A 22,242-nucleotide genomic window follows, 5' to 3' on the forward strand; every position below is an offset into this window, starting at 1 on the left:
ATATATTTGGATTTAATTGTTCGCTAGAATATAGTATGTAAGTAATGTTGGGTGTTTTGTAAGTTTACGTTCGTGCTCAAAAAAGGAGAACAAAGACGGGGATTCCATTCCGCACTTTTTATTTACATATATTTTAACCGGAGCCTGCAATACACACAACATGTATTACAGATACATATAACATAAATATAATGTAATTATTATTAAATATCACAAATTAACAGATTCGACATATACTTACTAGGAGAGAACTTGTGTGTTGCCACCGATGTGGACTCGGTGCTGGCCAGGTGGGGAATGACGTGACTTGAATTCGGGGTACAGGTGGTTCGTGACTCATACTTGCGCAACTCTCATGCAATCTTTCACAGCTCGTGCTAATTTCGCGCGCGCTGGTGACAGAGATTATTGTACTCCTGGTTACAAGTATTTCGTACATCTGTACTTAAAAGATGTCTGGTTCCGATGTGAGGGCATATACTCATATTGACACGGCCTTGGTGTAGTGGTGTGGATAAGACAGCCAATTTTTTCATGAACTACAGTGCATGCTACATGGTATTTTGGTTCCACACATATTAGGAGAGTAACTCGCTAGATGACCTACCACAGATATCCTCCATGACAGCATGCAGGTGTCGGAGTTGACATTGGGACGGGTGCATCAATTCCCTACCCAGAAACAAGTTGGAAATACAGTTGTGACAGGTCGCCGTTTCCTTACGTCTATAACCTGTGTGACGGGATTTCGACGTCATCGACATCAGGGAAGACTGACATGCAAGTTATTATTTACTTAATTTGCCACCTTGGTATTATCGCCTAGGAGTGAACTTTATAGCTAGTAACGCTCACTGAAGTTGTGGCCGTGTAGGAATCAAACTTTCTGTTTATATTGACATTGTGTATATTCATTGGTTTGGGAGTTATTATCAGTGTTCTTGAGTGAACGGTTTGCGGTGTACGTTTATGGGATATGTATATTGGTGTGTATTATAAGTCAATAAATTGTATATATTGTACATTGTTTGAGCGTGACGTCACTATCGAGATTCTGACTCCACGCAATTAAGCTGCTAATTGACAAACTTACCGGTCACGATTTTTTTTTTTTAATTTGGCTAAGAGCAGCAAATATAAGGTGCCAAATTATATTAGAAGTTCTTAGGTGCACCGAAACCGGAAGGGTTTGAAACACTCCTATGATCAAACTTTGTTCTAAAAATCAAGAAAAAATAACATTTTTCTTTATCTGATTGATCATCACTTTTTTCTTATGCCAAATAATGTTTGCTTAAAATCACAAATAGATTCCAATGAACCAAATAAGTGGTTATAAGAAGCCTTGCGATGAACCCTTGGGTTGTTATGGAGCCATTTCTTAACCTTACCTTATACCCTCAGTAAATGTCACAAATTATATAATAGTTCAGGCCCTATGGGCCTTTTGAATTGTTTAAGTGTTAATTCAGGGTGCTATAAACACTACATGGATTGGATTAAATTGGGTCGTGGCCAAAATCCATTGTTCGTGAAAGAGATCCTTTGATTTGATTTTAAAATTAAAAAAAACCCGCATTGATTTGTTATGCTCTAGTTTGCCAAAGTCTTGCAAAACTGATGCATTAATGTTACATGAACTTTGGGGGCAGATTTAAAAAAATATTACACTTGCATTGGGTCTTAAAGAAGATAGGGCCAGCTTGTTGTTTATGATGGGGGCAACGCATTTGCTGAGTAAAGAAAACGACGATAAAAGGGGATATTTAATAGTGTCTTGAGTAATAACAAATATATTTCACAAGTGTGTGAAAGGATGCTGCCTTGTGGTACATTTTCTGCTGATGAACATGTTGAGTATGGCTGCAAGAAATGCTATAGGAGCGGTTTTGTGTGATTTGTACATATTGTCTAATACGGTCTCTGTCACTCAGCTGAGGGAGCATACTTGTTTTCGTCAGATACCCGGGTTTGATTCCTGGTCTGGGCACTCGACAGAAATGTGTATTTTCCCTCTCCAGTCGGACACTCTACCGCCCGACTTAAGGGAAGCTAGTAAAGCGACCAGGCCCCACTTGTATACTAAAAGGATAAAGAAACGCAGGGTGAACTTTAAACCAGAAATTAAGTTTGATTTCGGGCTTCATTTAAAACGAAATTTTGTATACTTACAGATAAATTAAAGCTTAAAAATTTCCAAAGTCTGTATTTTGCATCTGACAATTGGTTTAGAGGTACTAATGGCTAAATTGAATGGACCCATAGGATATTGAAATTGCAATGAGTCATCAATATATTGTGTGTCCGCCGTTTGCTGTGGTCACGGCCCTTATTCTTCTGGTCATAGAGATCATGAGAGCGTTAATCCATCTTTTGGGGATGTTGTCCCACCCTTCAATCAGAACTCTGGTCAACTGCTCTCGAGTAGCTGGCGCTTTCGATCCCGTCAATCCAACTGGTCCCAAAGATGCTCGATCGGGGACAAATCAGGGCTATAGGGCGGCCAATCTTGTGGTTGAATGTTGTTGGCCAGATAGACTTGGCAAATCCTTGCTACGCGGGGCCTAGCATTATCCTGCTGGAGGGTTAGATTATGCTGCTGTAAGAAAGGGATAACATGGGGTCAGAGGATCACATCTCTATACTGAGCTGCTTTTAAATTGCCATCAATAACAACCAATTGTGATTTTATCCCGTGTGAGATTCCTCCCCACACCATTACTGAACTGCCCCCAAACCTATCCCTCTCTACAACGCAAGCGTCCGTAAAACGTTCGCCACAACGTCGGTAGACACGTTGACGGCCGTCAGATTGAAACCGTCGTGGAGCATGTGCATCGACCCAGGCCATACGACGCTGACGCCGAGCAGGAGTAAGGTGTGGACCTACGTAGGGGCGATGTGCCCTTACACCAACTTCTCGTAATCGATTCCTTACAGTTCTTTGAACTTATAGGACGCCCATGATTTCCACGAACATTTAGTGCACTCTCAACGGCAGTAAGGCGCCGATTACGTACATGAGAGACGACGATATAGCGATCCTGACTTCGTGACGTTACGCGCGGACGTCCTGACCTAGGTCGATCGGCCAATCGCCCAGTTTCCCGAAGACGTCTTACAAGACGTTCTATGGTGGAAACATTAACACCAAAGTGCCTAGCAACCTGATTTTGCAGCTGTCCTTGCATCAGCATCTGAATGGCCTGACCCTCTGAACTTCTGTGAGTCATGCCATTCTTAAAACGAATCAAATTCTCAATACATTTTAGGGAAGCAGTTGATCTGTATAAAGACTAACGAGGAGTGACTTGACCAACGCTGCATTGCATGAGACCAGAACAACACGGTGCACGAGATTCTTTTTTTCCCTTCCTCCTTTTACCAGATCTGCGCACTGTACCGTGACTAAATTTTTGACACATGTCAAGGTGTAATATGACCTAAGTACTCAATCCACAAAGTTTCACTTTATTTGGAGAACGCGTTTTCAAAATATCGGAATAAATAGTACTCTGCGTTTCTTTATCCTTTTAGTATGTAAAACATATCAACATGAGATCTCCTCAAGCCCAGATTTTCCTCAGCTAATATCTCATTGAAAATATCGTGTATGAAAATTCCTCAAGAAATTTCAGGACATCCTAGCCGATGCCTTCCTCCTGTTCCTTGAGAAAATTTTATACAAGCCGTTTTTGAGGAGATATCAGCTGAGGAAAATCTCGACTTGAGGAAATCTCAAGTTGAGATGTTTTATACAAGTGGGGCCTGTACCCTTAACTTATACACTACTCTCTCATTCAAAGTCTTCTACCCCGCAGATAACAACAATCTAGGCTCAACATATCCAAGGTAGCATCTCAATCTCCTACAGTTTTACCCTTGGGGTGGTTGACGGCTCCAAATATGTAATAAGAAGGATTAATGAATAACACCCTACCACCGCTTTGGTTCGAACTACTGACCCTTCAATCTCAAGCCGGACACTCTACCGCTCAACTAAAGGGAAATTCACGCTAGCAAAGTACATGTTGACATTATGATCTGGGTGTTTGGGAAACGAGGAAAAAAAATCTGCATAGGGAAATAGAGTTAATGGATATATAAATTCATAATTACATAACTACTGTTTTGTCCCTCGGTAAGCAACTATAGGTGAAACAAAGGACGGTAGGTACATATACATTCCAGCGAAACATGGTGGCTACTCTCTCAGCAAAGGTTGTCGATAATCGTCTCTTACACGAGCCTGAGGATAATCATCTTCCAGGCTACTCAGTTTGAAAAATACTCAGTTCAGTAGTAATCAATGGGATGATGACGAAACCAAGCAGGTCCAAAAAGGAGACATAATTACATCATGCTTTATGAGATCGGCATTGTCCTCCGATTAACTTTGACCTACGGAAGTTCAGTTGCCCTATATGTTCGATCTTAATATTTCAACACGTTGATCCAAGGCTAAGATCACAAAGTTGTTAGGGATAATCCCTGGTTCAATTATTTAGGGTTCTTTTCATTAAACTCTCAAACTCTAACAATACGTAGTTACAGGATGGGGATCTCATCTGTAGTCACACGTTGACCCCAGGTTCAGAGACTATATATAGATTAATACGCATGAACTATAATCGGGAAGAGTACCATATTTTATACAAATGAAATATAACTGAAAAATGCAACATCACATTGAACGGTCCCATTCCGATACGTAGACCGGGAGGTACTCCTTTAGCACAATTGAGTGTTTGTTAAAGTATTCAATGAAATAGCAACACACGGTTTATACACGTGGATAACGCAGCCTCGGTCTCCAGTTTCGTTCAATTATGATTTCTATATAAGTATGTGTAAACCGTCAAATATTAGATTGTGTTTATTGATATATATGATATTACAACTGTTTTGTTATGTGTTAAATAAAACCGTTCATTTGCCATCAAACTTACCAGTTTGGATATGGAAAAATACGTTTCAAATAAATCTAGGATGGGCCGTTCGTGACCGTCGGTGGCCATATTTATTTGTATTCATATTTGTATGACTCCAAAATAGTTAAAATGCATAAGGCATATAACTGCATCTAACATTATACATTGCAGGGAAGTGAATGATGAATAAGGCATCGGTATTTTACTAGCAATTGAAATATAAAGTGAATATATTATTTAGACCAATTGGACATACTTAGTAGGAATGGCGGATTTACGTGGATACCAATGCCCAACATGGGCAGAGAGTCTGAACCAAATTCCAAAGAAACGAACGCTGGTAAGAATTAGTTTAAGTTACTTCTTATAGTGGTAGTTTATCATTATTGATATATAACGAACTGCAAAAGCATAATGGCTTTCCATTTCATCGGTTCCAATATATAACAGAAGTTATGTACTTCAGCTTAAATGACACTTTTGTATTGTCATCATACTGAAATGTCATAATCAAAACACGGTAGCATGAAATCAGAACTTATGTTCGAAACAGACTTTCCATCAGTTTATCAGTCAATGATGAGAAGCAGTTATGGAACATTTTCATGATTCTGGTATAGCTCCGGACTAAAATAGGATAATCTTGTATTCCTAACTTTAGTCAAGACCCAATAAAAATAGTGGGCAGGTACGTATGCGTGTATGTTTGAATTGTTGTGTGCATGCATACTTAACCACTCTGATGTTTTAAGATAATGACTTATAAATATGTCTATAAAAAGGTAAAGAAACAGCCGTCTGCAGAAAAAAATATTAAGGTATTGTGGCAGCAGATCTGTTCTTGTTCCAATCAGTCTCCCTGTATATGGGAAAATGCCCCTCGATACTTAATGGGAGTGGGGGCAACTTAATGCCTTGAACAAAATGCATCGATATATGTTTTCCTCTTTCCTACAGGGGTCACCTGTCTTCTTTATTCATAATACATGTTTTTTTCACACATATATATGTATGTTCTTCAGTTACTTTCTTGTAGATTGTTTTACTATCAAACCACATTAACCGAGTTTTATCTTATTATGGATGTCCTCATGCAGCTGGCTAATAAGGAGACACCAATACATCGGTGGAGCCTGCCAGGAATGCCCACAGAATATGACGTATCTGTCAAACGTGATGACATGACCGGATGTACTCTCTCGGGGAATAAGGTAACTGTTAACAATTAAAAGAAAAAAATAACACTGTTAGTCGTCAAAGTTAGACTTCAGATAAATAATGTAATGTTCCAAAGTTTCTATCTTATTTGCCATAAAAATGTTAACAATGTTTACAAATTGTGATGGAATATTTCTAAAAGCGACGGATGTATAAGTACGAGGTCTGCCAAAGATTTAACGAAAAGGTGAACTGTATCCTTTGACACAATTTTGATACAAAAGAACAAACCAATTAACAAATAAAAAAGCTAAAGCTAATTAGCTTTAAAGAAATGATTAATAGAAAATATATCGAAGTTTTTAAATAACGTTTTGTGATATATCATGTTTTTACAATATCATCCCTTTATATAGAAAATTTTCATTCTCTTTCAATAAATTAATTTCACTTAGTCGTCATCATTTGTTTTTTCTACAATCCAAGTATTTTTTATACTTTTTTAACTTAATTTACATGCCATAACACCTATTATTTTTTACCGGAGAACGTTCCTTTTGCCACATTTTATACGTGACTAGTTTCATGAATTCGTTGATCAACTGGTACAATACACATAAATCACTGTCTAATAAATGATAGAAGAGTTGACAGGGGTAGGATTATATCATCCTTCATTGCTCATTGAATATTACCCATCAATTATATAATGTAAGGTAAACAAACTCATTGTGCTCCATCATATAACTGTTTGATTTATTCAATACGGATTGATCGAAATGAATGTCAAAAACATGATTGAGAGGTGGTCTAAATCCACGATTTTAACCCGTTAATATTCCCATGGTGACCGACGATCGGGACAAAAAATGGTCATATGAAATAGAAATTATTAAAAAAAAAAAATAAAATCTCCGCAATATCTAAATATAGTAAAATAGGAATACTCATCAGGGATAGAATGGTCTTATTCCAAATTGTAAATTCCGTGTCTTTGGGGTGCGGAGGACATCAAGTTTAATAAATTCAATACAGGTCAATTACAGTTTTGCTTAAAATAAGTATCGTACAGTTTTATTTTTTTATGGCAGGTTAGCGAGATCAAATTCACCCAAATTTCAAAAATCTAATCAATACACAGATATGATAAACAATGTTAAATACATTATACGGATGGAAGAACATCGGAAATTTGTAATTTTCATTGTATCTTATTTTAATTCAAATGTATCCTATGTGGATAGGGTAAAGAATGTATTTACTGTGTCCTACTTCATGTGTTTTTTATTTATTTTTATTCTTTACAAACTGTACGGCTCGTCAAGACATAAAAGGTCATTTGGGCCATAACCGGTAAAAGAAATAGCGATCTAAAAAGGAAAAAAAAAAAAAAACATCAAACAAACTAAAAGATTAAAGACAAGTGCTAAAATCATAAACCGTTATATTGTCACAGAAGACTAACATGGTAGGTCATAATCTATAATACAGACAGATAACCTAGACTTTTATTAATCTCAACAGTTTCAAAACGTGCCTTTAGACATGTTACTTTACGATAAAAATAGTTCTCGAGTAGACAGAAGGTCAATGTACCCCAATAAAACATGTTTAACAGTGAATGGCTCATCACATGCTATACATCGAGGATTATATTTGCCTTTCAATATATATGAATGTGAAAGGTATGTATGACCCATCCGAAGACGGGCAAGGACAACTTCTTCTCGGTGGTTGTCTCTAGCATGGAGACCATTCACTGATGATAGGTTTTACGGAGTGCAATTCCTCCTGCCATTGAACTGTTAAAAATTGTTTGATATATTATCTAAAATTAGTAAAGTTAAAACACAACATGTGGTATTGATAAAGCTTCCTTTGCGGCACGATCTGCTTTTTCATTGCCTGGTATTCCCATCTGCCCAGGAACCCAGCAAAAAGCAATACGAAAGTTAAAGGCAAGTTCATGATGTAGTATTAATGTATTACGAATAGAAAATATATGAGAGAAAAAAGAAACGCAATTAGCAGAAAGTTAATATTATAAATTAAATCTTTGACGCACACCCTTGAAACTTGACAAATGTGTGCATTTGAGTTAGGTCCGTATGGTTCAGTATTAAAATAATCGATGCATAACTAAACTGCGCTCGCAGCTTGTACAAAAGAATAAGAGACAAACGCACGATATCTCGAACCCAGTACAAAGGATTGGTTCAAAATCTGTGTGTGCGAATCTTCAGACATATCCGTCTTGATTTCCCACATGTTAAGCATAAACAGTCACCGTGAAAAATGTGTCCGAAGTTGACAGGGGTCTTGCCATTGCACTTCTGATGCAAGGTACCTCGCAAAATCAGGTCGCTAATCAATATGGAGTCCATCCATCGAACATGTGCCGTCTCATCCAAAGACTTCATGCAACCGGAAGGGTTGCAGACCGTCCCCGAAACAGTCGCCCTCGTGTGACGCAGGATAGGGCTATGCGACTTTCGCACCTACGCAATCGCTTTTTGACGGCCATGGAAACAGCAAGGAACACAATTGGGGGTCATCATTTTCCAATTGATCCAACGACAGTGCGTACTCAATTGCGTGCCTAAGGTCCAAGACCGCGACGGCCATATGTTGGACCACAGCTTAATGCGCAGCGACGTGCCAGATGAATGCAATGGCTGAACGCACATTCCGTAAGACGCTCCCCAATGCAACGTTGGAGAAGGGTCCTGTTCTCAGATGAGTCCGGGCTTTCGCTTAACCTGGCAGACGGCCGACGTCGTGTCTATAGACGTACCTAAGAGCGCTATGCAGATGCTTACTTGATAGAGAATGGCCGCTTTGGAGGAGGATCGGTCATGGTGTAAGGGTTATCTCCCCTTCCCGGTAATTGTTGTGTTAATTTCTCCTGTAGGCGTCTCCCTGCCTTTGTAATCGTGTTTGTTTGCAAAATGAAGACAAAAATCATATACACACACAAAGATTTAATATTCGCTACGAGTCGGACTTTACATAAAACACAACTACAAACACACTACATTACTAGCGGGAGTACGGCTAAGGGAGAACTCGGGCGTCAATGCGCCCGGCGCTAACTGCAAGATACGGGCGTAGCGCTGACGTTACGCCGTCGAATAATAACAATAGTTCCCTGGCAAAACTAAGGCCAACTTAACTAAGGAGGAACACTTCGCCATCATCCTCGCCCGTCCCACAATACGTTCCTAGGCGCCCTAGTAGCCTTCGGCCCAGCTCTCGGCGTCCGCGTTAACCCTTACGCCAATAACTTCCCGGCGTCCGCGCCAAACCCCTGTACTGTTCACTGTGGCAATCCCGAACGTCTGGCGAAGTGCGCTTTCCCCTTTGAGCTTTACAATTATTCAATAATATCTCACCATCAACAAGGCCTTCCTGCTTTGACTCCAGCGGAAGAGAGAAGGACCCCGATGTTCCAACAACCCGGCCTTATATACCCGTAATAAATAACCTAGCTAATAAGGTCGTACTCCCGTTCAACTTCACAGGTGTGCTACGAATGACTACATTTCTATAGGACTGTCACGTGCACGTGAAAGTCGAACTTATACCCCTTGACAATAATACAATACAATAGGAATTAAAGAATACAGGTAACGCTTGTAACAAACTAAGGAGCACTTGCTTTACATCATATACCGAAATCACGTTAATAAATATCAATTGATAATAAGTTATTTTACAGTTACATTAAATCACAAAACATTCCAATGGTATAGAGAGGGATTGCGATCACGACTTCTCTGGTCGTTATTCAGGGAAATTTCTCGGCCGTCCTAGTCCTCGCGCCGCATGTCGTTCCTCTAGTACAGCAGCATCAACTGACGTCTCAGCAGGACAAAGCCCGGTCGCATGCAGCGAGGGATTGTCGTGGTTATCTCGCAGCAAACATTTATTAGACGAGTTGGACAGAAGGATAAGACGTAGGCCGAATCCTCCAATCAACGTCGCTCAGTTGGCGTTGGCGCTGGATTAGGAATGAAATTGTATACCATTGAGGAGGGTTAATACCCCGATCAATTCAATGCCCAAAAAGGCAAAAAGTTCGTGCAGTTACTGCAGCTCTAGGATCCAGAACGCACTTCATTTTGAGTGGGGTACTCTTGAATCAATTTCAAACTTGAAGGTTTACTTAACGTGCAAGAATGAAATTCTCGTAGATGTCAGAGTGGTCAACTATCTTCAAGTTACACCATAATTACATTCTGAAACCATTTTCTATTTCCAGTAGTTTACCTGGTAATTTTCCTTTTCCTGTCGTTATACTTTCGATACTGATTTTACCCCAACTTTGTAATACACATAGTTTGAGAGAGAGAGAGAGAGAGAGAGAGAGAGAGAGAGAGAGAGAGAGAGAGAGAGAGAGAGAGAGAGAGAGAGAGAGAGAGAGAGAGAGAGAGAGAGAGAGAGAGAGAGAGAGAGAGAGAGAGAGAGAGAGTTCTCATTACTTTGTTTGTTCGAATATATTGAATGGTAAGGCTGATAGCTCGCGCTTCCGTCGATACTATTGTGGCGTTGTTCGATAGCCTGAATCCATAGGCTTGTGAAGTCATGGCCACGGCAACCTCATTATCTTTAGAACAATCAGTCTTTACATTTTGACATGTTTTACATTAAAATTGTAATTTTGTTAAGGGTGAATAAAAGGTGCAACTGTCAGTGTCTGATTTAACAATTTTCATCAATGTGAATTCAATATTTGTGTTTCGTAAAAGAGTGGAAATCCGAATACCGATTGGTGGAATCGTATTATGACTGTTTTATTTTTCTTTAAATATAAGCGAAAAAAAAGGATTTGCAGGATTTGACTTAAGCTGAATGGTGTATTGCAACGACTATACAGTGATAGTTTGTTAGCCTCTACATAGAGGTTGGCTGTAGGTGTGGTCTTTCAAGCTACGAGAGCGAGCCCCAGACCCTTGTAATGAACAGTGTTTTTTGATATGAAGGCCGTTAAGAATATCATAATAATCATAAGAAGACAACTACAAATTAAACGTACATTACCTTTTACGTGAGTTTACGGCAAGCTTCTTTTAAGACTACTACACGTGGTTGGCCATCTTGGAACTACTTTATTAGTTGTAAACACAACACATATTCCTACGCATGGCATGACTAATACACAACCCATACATGAATATCCGGATATGACAATGGTGTCCAAAGCATCTTTTGGGGAAATTGTTTAAAGTCATTTGTTCGTTCCTATATAAACCGTTAAGATTGTAATTACAATAGTAATAATCCAAAGGTGGTAAAAGTCTTAGTTTGAGATATGTACAGTTTCTATTTGCATTAGTTTATGTTATCTTGCTTTGTTAACAGGATTGTTTCAATGACATGTTAAACAGCAACCACAACAATTTAATGAAGATGTACTGAAACCTATAGTTTATTCATTGATGAGTACTCAAGAATGTCAAGTGCATGTCTATATTCTTTATTGTCATGGTTGGTTGGTAAAGAAAAGTTAAGTTATTATTAGACTTAAAACATCTTCAAACAAATAAGTTTTTTCTTCGTGTAGGTACGAAAACTAGAATTTCTGATGGCAGAGGCGTTAGAACAAAAATGTACTCACGTGATCACATGCGGGGATATCCATTCTAATCACTGTCGAGCAACAGCCGTAGTGGCTCGTCGGCTTGGTCTCACACCTCATCTGATATTGAGGGCAAACGAACAGGTAAGCATTTTTTCAACGAATATGAAAGTATTAGCGCCATACGTAAATTCGATAAATATAAACATCGGGTGTCACGGTTCAAATTCCTGAAACAATACATCTATAAATATTTAATCTACAAGAGAGAACAATGACGACGTCGTAATGTAAAAGTAAGTATAATAATGTTTGTATTATTATTATTGACCAAACGTATATGAACACTTCAAACATCCTGGACGAAAGAATACCCGTGGGTTCAATTTGACACGGTAACAAACGTACTGTACTGCTCCGTTAGTCAAAAAACACCATAATATTGCTGACACTACCGCAACTCTTTTCAAAGGTTTGGCAAATTACAGAAAATAATGTCTTGCCAGTCATGATACCAGTGTTACATATAGACTATGCGTGGATAGATGCAAAGCTGAAAAAAAACGGCACGTAGTTGGGTCAGATGTATAAAAAATACGTAAAAAACTTTATACGGTAGCACATAAAAAATGATAATTCTGTGTAAAACTGCATTTTGTTGTAGCCAGAGAAGTTTTACATTCAATTGCTTTAGAGCGTTATGCAAACTTTAAATTCAAAATGACCTGGATATAGGGAACAATTACACCAATGACAAACCATGCAAAGCCATTACCGAAGTCATAGAACATGTGGCGCCGTCCTTCAAGCACGTTTCGTATCGGTTCTTGCCGCTGGATTCACAGATGCATCAATGACTGAACAAGAAGTTGTTTATATGCGTTTTGTACCATATTAGCTGACCGTGTACTTCTACAATCGGGTGATGCACTTGGCGTTACAAATGACATCGACAAGGCATTAGAGACTGTCAGCATTTCATCAATGTCAAAAACAATGACATGTATTTGATGACACTGTCAAAAGTGTGTTCAAGTGTTATTACTATTCTCCAAAAAAGGGGAAAGACTTGAAACACCTCTCCGAAATGTTTGAGAATGACAATACTTAAAACAGTGATCTGCAACAGATCAAGTGGCTTTCAAGTCGACAAAGGTCACTATTTGACCTAAAAAGTATCTGGCTATAACAATAGTGCATTTAGAGAATATTGTAAGTGCATCATCAAAGCAGGATGGTAGTGGCAAGGGGAATCGTAAAATAAAGGCAGTGATAATTCATAATAACTCAATAAATCTTAAGTCGCAATCCTATTTGCTTAGAAACTATATCCAGCGGTGGATAATAGACCCGTTTCCATATATGAACACGCCATTCAGTTGGACACGTTTAATTGTATTATTATCATTTCAATAGATCTATGTATATTTACATATGTGCTAATAGTATTAAAATGCAATTTGTGATTTGCTATTATTGGATAATAGTTAACACTTCCTATTCTTAGGTAGTATTAGATATATGAATATTTGTGAAGTTAGCCCTCAGTCCTTGTATCATGAACGTGATGATTTCAGTTTCTCTTTCCCTGTTGACATCGTTCCATTTATATATACCTGTGTCGCCAACCTATGTTGTTTACATGTCATAGTTAATTCGATATTCAATGACCTGATCCCATTATTACGATTTCCGTGCAAGAAGTCGACAACTGACAGACAAACTCGTAATAAAGAGTTTCAAATAAGCACAATAATGAAAAGTATGGGTATTTTACGGTCAACAACCTGGTCTTATTTAACTTGTACTTTAAGGAATTTATCTTTTGATATCATTTTTGTTCATATTTTGCCGTTTGAGTTATATTATAAGCCTTACAAGCAGGAAACGGCCGTATCAAATCTGGAAGAGATCTACAATATTGCCCCTCAAATTTGTTCAAGAAAGAACAATACATAATTAGTCTAGGATTCGAGAGGAATCTACATCGAAAGTATTCATCAAATCAAATAAGCGATTACAAACGTTCATAGTCAAACTGACTATTCAACTATTTTTTGAGTCTCATCTCTCAAAATACTAAAAGCGTACAGCTTCGAACAGGAACGTACGTTACTGTGAAATTTGAGAACATATCTGAAAAACTGACGAAAAAAGGTGAATGAATCACAGACTCTGTTAAAAGATCATTTTGGTTTACCTTGCATAACATCATAACAATTTCAAGGATGTTCGAAGAAACCCATAAAAAACTTCGATTATTTATTGTCAGGGAACCTGTGCCATAGGTTGTGATGGAAATGCATTACTGACCAGACTGTGTGGGCCAAATATCTACCTAGTACCTCATGATTCTGGCTACATAACAGAGTTAAAGCCACGCATGGAGAAACTTGCCGCAGCAATTAAGTAATGAACAATTTTATTGTGACCTTTAAAATTCATACTAGTTGAATGTGTGATGTTGATTTTAATAGAATTTGTTTTGCTTCAACAAGTTGATTAAAATGTTCATTTCCTCACCTTGTATAGATTGCAACAGCTGTGTCGTCGACAAACAAAACATTGGTTCTATTCTCCTTGTGTTATTTCAAGACTCTGTGTACATATTAATTATATTGTTAATGATTTACTTTGTTTCGTCGGCTGTGATTAGTGACATTTGTTGTTAAATGTTCGCTGTTTGTTTGTTTTACATACATATTGAATCTCATTTACTTCCATTTCAGAAAAAAAAAATTCGATTGAATATGATAATAACATGTAAATAACAGAAAAAAAATGAACCATTCTAATTTGAGACCTGTATTGCTAAATGGTGTAATTTGAAATATTCTAAAGGGTCGTATTCTATCGTATCATTTTGACAAATATGTTCTTCAAGGGACAAATTAGGCGACGATTCCTACTTAATTCCTGTAGCTGGAGGCTCTAGTTTCCCAGGACTGTTCGGAATAATATCAACATTTGAAGAAATGATTTTACAGGTAGGGGAGGAACATTATTCGTTTTGAATCTTTTTTCAAAGAATATAGATGGTTAAAATCAAAGATCAAAATGTAAATTTCACTTTCATATATACAATACCAATACAAGTATTGACCATGTTCATCGGATATTGTCACCAAAGTTGGAAATCAAGGACACGGCAGACTCTAAATCAGCCGCTCGTCTTGACATTTACTAAAAAGAAACCAGAACAGGCATATTTCCCTGAAATTATATATGGATGATGATTAAAACTTTTCCTAATGTGTAATTTCCGTTTTTAAATAGTAATGATCTGTCTTTACATATTACAGTAAATCTGATATTCTAGGCTTGTTCCCAAGTTTGATAGAATATCAACTTTGTTTGAATTTATGATTCCGTGAATTCCATCAGCATAAAACATGGTAGTTTCAATTATTATTTAACATCGTTGTTTTGGGTTTCAAGTATTTTTATTTCTTCTTTTATCATTTCACATTATTTCTTTTTCTTGTTTTCATGTACAAACCAAAATTTGTAAACAACAGCATTTGTCATGCTTTCTGTACGTTTTGAGTTATCTCCCCTACAACGTACAGTCACAAATGCTATTTTCGGTTTGAGCTAGCATTGAAACATTCATACAATATAATTACTCACGCATTATCTTATATGGGGCCACGATTAAATTCATATTAGTCCAAGGAATTGGTGAAGAAAAGGATTTCCGGCAACAACATACATGTAAATAGTCAGTCTACGCATTGTATATTTTATCTTTGGTTGGGGTTTATGTTAGAAAATACAGTCTCGTGCGGTATTTAAATGAGATAATAAACAAACGTCAATACGTTTAACGATGTTTATTCTTTCCTTTACCAGGTATTTCTAAGTGATGAAATTCAGCAATATGTTTCTTTATAATCTTATCAGCATTGTATTTTTTAATGTCAACATCTATCTATATTACAAATGATTTTCATGACATAAAGAAGAAAACATCCTTGTGGTTTCTAACATCAAACTTGCCATAAAGAAAAAAATACTGAAGAAGGTTGTACTATATGATATATCAATACGTTTTTTGCTCAAACGACCACTTGTGAAACAGTATTAATACGTATGTTTAGAACATGTCTGGAAAGTCAGCTAATAGAGTTGTAGTAGTGTATTGATTACCTGCAACACTAATAGATCGTGAAGACTTGTATTCACTATCCCATTTCCAGTGTTAATGAAGTCAACACCTTCCAGAGCTCAGGGTCATGCACTTGCGACTTTCATCATGAAAATAAGTTCTACATGTTTTGTTGTTACACATTTGTTTGCCAGGGTTTATTGGATAATTATGACGATTTGGTATTTGCCTGTTCGTCTGGGTGTACTGCAGCTGGCATGAGTATCAGTAACTACCTCACAGGGTCTAAACTCAGGTATGTATATATATGTGTTGTTTCTTATTTAGTCACCCTCGCTAACTATAAAACTCTTGAACACAGGTAAATCACAACACTAGTTTATATCTGCTCTATCAAAGATTTGTAACAGAATGGGAATGACCTCAACTTTCTTATAACCGTCTTACATGAATAATACTAATTTTATTCATCTTGTCCGAACACAAGTACACATACATTTGTTGGGTGTTTTCGCCTTTTTCTCGGAGTTTATGTCCCTTTATAAATATTATTAAGTTTTGTTTGGGAGAACCTAACTCAGTACTCTCTGATCAAACACATTATAAACGATTTATTTCAGGGGAATTATTATTATCATTACATTCTTAACGATCCATCAACACATTAGGGCTAATTCGTGCATTAGGGCCACCAAACGGTAAAACACACAGCGATCCCAAAAGAAATAGCATTAAACAAACCTAACGGTAAAAAACAAATGTTAAAAATCTTAAATTGGAATGTTAACACAAAAGATCAGACTGGTACATCATAGTCTGTTATATAGACCAACAACATTCAGGTAATGTAGAACTTTTCAAATCTCGACAGTTTCAAAAAGGCATTTAAGACATGTAATGTTACGATACAAACGTTCTCGAGTAGACAGAAGGTCGCTGCAGTCCAATAAAAAATGTTAAACGGTGAATGACTTATCAAATCATATGCACCAATAATTATTTCCGCCTTCAACATATATGAATGTGTAAGGTATGTATGACTCATCCGAAGACGGGCAAGGACAACTTCGTCTCGGTGGTTGTCTCTATAGCCTGGAGAATATTCATCGATAACAGGTTTAACGAAGTGCAATTTGTTATTGGTATATGTATCCCATTCCTCCTGCCACATAGCTCGCGCTTCTGCCGAGAATATTGAGGCGTTGCTCGGTAGCCGGCATCCATAGGTTTCATCATGCGTAACCATGGCCACAGCAACCTTATTATCTTTTGAACCATCAGTATATAAATGTAGAAATGTTTCATATTTAACTACAATTTCGAGAAGGATGAACGAAAGGTGTAATTTCTGTGTCTAATTAAACCATTTCATGAAGTGAAAAGTCAACTTCAGGTGGATTCATGAGCCGGGGTGGAATTTCTATCGTTCCGAATGTCTGAATTTGGTAAACATCAAAATTGGTGTTTTGGTGTTTTGTTAAAGAGCACAAATTCGAATACCAAATGATGGAATAGTTTTTGGTTTGCCTTGAAACAAGATTTAATATTTTGAATCAAATACGGTGGGAAAAGCAGGATTTGACCTTAGCTGAATGGTGTATTGTAAAGCCAATTTATTTCGACGGCTACACAGTGATGATTCGTTAGCCTCTACATAGAGACTTGTTGTAGGTGTGGTCTTAAAAGCTCCGAGAGCAAGCCTGAGATTTTGGTGATTAACAGTGTCTAATAATTTTAAATATGAAGGTCTAGCAGATCCATACACGATCGAATCGTAGTCCAATTGTGATCTATAGAGTCTTAGCAATTTTTTTTTAATCATTTCCCCAATCAGTGTGGGACACAACCTTTAAAATATTCAGTGCCTTAAGGCATTTGGCATGAAGGTATTTTATGTGTGGAAGGAACGACAATTTCCTGTCGGATATTACACCTAAGAATTTCGTTTGCTCAACAACCGGAATGGGTACACCACGGAGAGACAGATTTGAATCGTCGTGTCAGAATTTGACAAAAATGCATACAAACTGTTCGATTGCATCTATCATTACTTTGTCATAACACTACTTATCCCAGCAACAAAGAAAGGGCAGAGGTATACCGAAACTAGCTTTTCCGTCTGTCTATGCATAAAAAAATGTGAAGATATTTCAATGAAAACACATATTCATGTTGACATTAATGTAGGGGTTCCTTTTTTGCAGCAGCAGTTTTGATTGCCATGGTAACCATATCACAGGATATGAAGTCTTTAATTAACATTCACCAATGTCTGAAGTTTGAATCATCGGGTGTTTCCAGAACAGTTACTATAGAAACATGACGGAGGCTTTTAATAGTCAGAGTTAAGATATTTTTCGATATTTGATTGGGAAGCGGGAAATAAGTCAGTCATTATCGTTCACTTTTTATCTATTTCTTACTGTTTAAAACACAGCGATACTTTTCTTTGATAATAATCGTTTGTTTCCTGAGCGGAGTAAAACGTTTTTGTATCGATACACTGACAAAATATTATAATCAACTACTTAGCTTTACAAACAGATCGGCAATACGGCGAATCAAATTACCATAACGCAGAACAATACTTGCTAAAATTAATTTTTTTTGGTGGAATGATTAGCGGTTTTAGGGTCTGTTGTACATTTTGTCATAACACTACTTATCCCAGCAACAAAATTGCGTAACATCAATGTCACATCTACTTAATTCTAAAATAGGTTATTTGTGTTTTGACAGGTGTCATGGTGTGATTGTTTGCAACTACACGAAGAGTTATTTTCATGATCACGTTGACCAAGTACTCCGTGAAACTGGTTTACCTGATGATATCAAGGCAAACGCCATTGTGGATATAATTGAGGGTTATCAAGGCGATGGATACAACAAGTCAACACAAAAGGAACGAGGTAGATACATTATTTGCTCTTCAGCGGAATGATTTCAAATGTGCTATTGTTGGTACTCCATATTTTGGATAGCGATATCTTCCTTGCACGACACAATGTTATGATTTTCGAGCAAGATGTCGACATACTCGGCATTTGCTGGTTTAAATAATAGGTAGATGAAGGCGATGGTTTATTGATATGTAGTTGCACGCAAAAACATGTTGTTTTTCAATCTTCTTGCACGCTTTAAGTGTTCCTTGTGCAACTTTTCCTTTTGATATTTGTCCATAGTTTCATGAATTTGATTTGTGATATTGTTGCGTATCTACTGTCGTCTATAACTTGGGTTGGTGTTAAAACAAATCAACTGCTTAGTTCCCCTATCTCCAATGGGATCACTGAGCTCTGATCTCCTCCAGCAACAAAATAAAACCTATTGGTCATGATCTCATAAGTGTTGACTTCCTCATCATTCCCTCCCCCTTATTTTGAAATCTCTTTCTCCAGTTCATCAACTAAAATTGATGAAATCAGAGTCTCGAACTTCCAATCGTTAGGTTATCAGTAGGTCCTTAACCTAAACGAACTGTCATTAAATTCGATGATGTAGATTTTGTGATGTCCGTGGCGGAGACAACAGGGGTGATGCTGGATCCGATATACACGGGAAAGGCGACTCTTGGAATGCTTCGGGAACTCCAAAATAATCCACAAAGGTTCAAGGGCAACCGAATCTTGTTTTTACACACAGGTTGGTAACAAATATATGTTAGTTGTTAGAAGATATCAAATAGTTTTCTTCCATACCATGCCATTCGCGCGTTATAAAAATATGTGGATTTTAGCATTATTGAAAAATATGTGTAAATGTGCTTCATTTGAATTTTTTACTGGGTGTCTATCATGTTCGAACTATGTTATACTCGCTTCTTCTCTCTGTGCTACAAAAACGTCAACTGGATTCAGTTAATACATATTCTAGTGACCTGTGTAAAATACATCATGCGATTGATGAAAAAAAAAACTTGCCGCACAGATGGCCGCGATCCTTCAACAATTCGCAAATTTATGAAATTTGAAATGTGAATAAGGGAGTGGGTGCTTTAAATATCAGCAATATTCTTAAACAGAAACCTGTTCATTACACAAAAAACGTTTAAAGCAGAAATGCCCCTGTAATTTCCTACAGTTACTTCATCCACATTGCTTCCAAACGTGGTAACTACAAATACATGTTTCAGCAACTGAATGTAGATGATCTCATAACAGCTTGTTATGCATTTACTTATATTTTTAGTCCAACTAGACACATATCAACTGGTGATTTAAGAACTATTCAAAATGTTAAGAAACGAGCGTTTTTCATGAAACAGCCTGAATATCATGAAAATCCGTCCGTTAATTGGAATATGAATTTTTAAGATACTTATGGGTGATGTTAAAAACTATGCACGAGAATTGGCGAATCGAAAACATGCTGCATTGGATTCACTTTCTGAGTGGGCTAAATCTATCCAGTCAATCATTGGAAAAAATGCAGCTTGAAATCGAAGATGATAACAACGCACAGGTCAGCTTTCCTCGATTTTTGATTTTTGAAAGATCGCTCCTTTTACGCTGACGATCTATGGATAATTTTAGCCATTCTTTCGTTCTATCTAGAAGTTGAGAAATGTGTGTGTTTCTATACGTTATTACTATCATTACTTTCTCAACGGCCCGTCATCACATAAAAGGACACAAGTGCCATCAAACGGTAAAACACACAGAGAGCCAAAAAGAAATAGCATTAAACAAACCAAAAGGTAAAAGACAAATGATAAACATTTTAAATGGTTATGTTAACACAAAAGATTAGAATGGTACACCATAGTCTATTATATAGACCAACAACTTTCAGGTAATGTAGAACTTGTCAAATTTCAACAGTTTCAAAAAGGCATTTTAGACATTTTTACGAGTTGTCGAGTACACAGAATGGTAATGCAGTCCAATAAAAATGTTTAACGGTGAATGGATAACAGCTCTCATGACTTTGTTTCTTTGAATATATTCAAGGGCGAGAAAGATAGCTCGCGCTCCTGCCGATATTATTGAGGCGTTGTTCGGTAGCCGGCATCCATAGGTTTCATCTTGTCATGTCGTCAAAAGACTGACAAATTCGTAATACAGGGGTTTAAAAGATGCAGGTTGATGACAGCTAATGGGAAGTCTCATTGCGAAATATTATATTTCTTTGTGTGATATGAAGATAGTCGTGTTTCATGCTCGTTAATTTGCCTATTGGTTCCGTTGCTGTATTAATTGTTCTTATTTTTATTTTGCCAAGTTGGTATTTTCTTGATGTTTTTGTTGACATCGTGTATGATGGTTTTGTAATCTGCTGCCTTGGATCTATATCCGTTGTTTAGTTCAGCAGTCTCTTGACTTGACTCGTCATGATATTCTAACAATACCAGAAAACGAAACAAAATATATTCTAGAAGTTTATACTTTTTTTCTCGTATTAAATGATAATTTGTACGGCTTAAAAGTCATGTCAGGAAAATCAAGCAATGCAACAGCTCGGATAATAGGCAATCAAGTGGCATCGATTGTAGAGTTTGTCCCGTTAATTAATAACTTCATGAAACCTCCCGCATAGTAGATCTAATGTAGAGCTAATGTTTGAATATTGCATCGAGTATATAAAGCCGTGATTGCACGAAATATGTATGTAACGAAGTAATTCACATACATATATACATCAGGCTTGTTGAAGTAATAAGGAGGGTTACAGATGTTGACGTATGGCGTAGGACAGACTTCGCTTGAATAACCATGAGAGGTTTGAATAAAAATGCAACTGTTCTTAATTTATTGACAAGTGATCTACAATTATGTTGTAATTTAAGTAGTAATCTGCTTTCCCTTCAATACAGGTGGTTTGTTTGCGATGTATGATCATCATTTGGATGCGACAATAAGAAGAAGAGGACATGAGGAAAACAAAATATATCTGTGGTCAAGTAAAGACTACAAGCCTGTTCGGATTGAAGAATACTCCTAATGCGGGATCAAGCTATACTACCATTGCCTCTACATACTTAAGCAACCATTGCATGATAATTAAACAACTAAATTACTTGTTATCCTTAATCTTCCATAGTCTGTAAAGATATAGAAATTATAATACTGAACTGTTGTACTTAGAATACTCAGTCATAATGGGAGTATCTACCTTTTGTCCCCACTACACAGACATGTGATGCAGGTACACAGAAGGACATGGTGTGAGACAATCTTTCTGAACTTCGGCCTGGTGCATCAATGCCTTCCTCAACAGTCATCGCGATCCCATTCATCATCATAAAAATAAAATCAGAAATCTCAATCCCAATCAAAACCAGCTACCAGCACTCAAAACCCGAACATCAACCCAAGCAGAAATTTCAAAGCTAGTGGAAACGTCTACAAGAAGTGATATGTTGACATAAATGACCTCTTGTTATAATTATATTTAGTATAGTTAGATGATAGTATGCTTGTTCCTATCAATATCCTGGAGGTTAGTTCATATTCTCTTTTATCACGAGA

General features: G+C 37.2%; 1 protein-coding gene across 1 annotated transcript; it reads left to right on the forward strand.

Annotated features, from left to right (window-relative positions):
• Positions 1 to 5,196: 5,196 nt before the first annotated feature.
• LOC132564287 (uncharacterized) lies at positions 5,197 to 21,715 on the forward strand. The gene is made up of 9 exons (XM_060228957.1): positions 5,197 to 5,271; positions 6,029 to 6,142; positions 11,653 to 11,811; positions 13,940 to 14,076; positions 14,552 to 14,654; positions 15,970 to 16,070; positions 18,515 to 18,684; positions 19,277 to 19,417; positions 21,588 to 21,715. Exons 1-9 carry the CDS (start codon positions 5,197 to 5,199, stop codon positions 21,713 to 21,715), a joined length of 1,128 nt encoding a protein of 375 aa, XP_060084940.1.
• Positions 21,716 to 22,242: the final 527 nt, after the last annotated feature.

The sequence above is a fragment of the Ylistrum balloti genome, unplaced genomic scaffold (genome assembly GCF_031769215.1).
Source record: "Ylistrum balloti isolate Yb309-2 unplaced genomic scaffold, AGI_CSIRO_Ybal_v1 Utg372140, whole genome shotgun sequence".
In the NCBI taxonomy this organism is placed as follows: domain Eukaryota; kingdom Metazoa; phylum Mollusca; class Bivalvia; order Pectinida; family Pectinidae; genus Ylistrum; species Ylistrum balloti.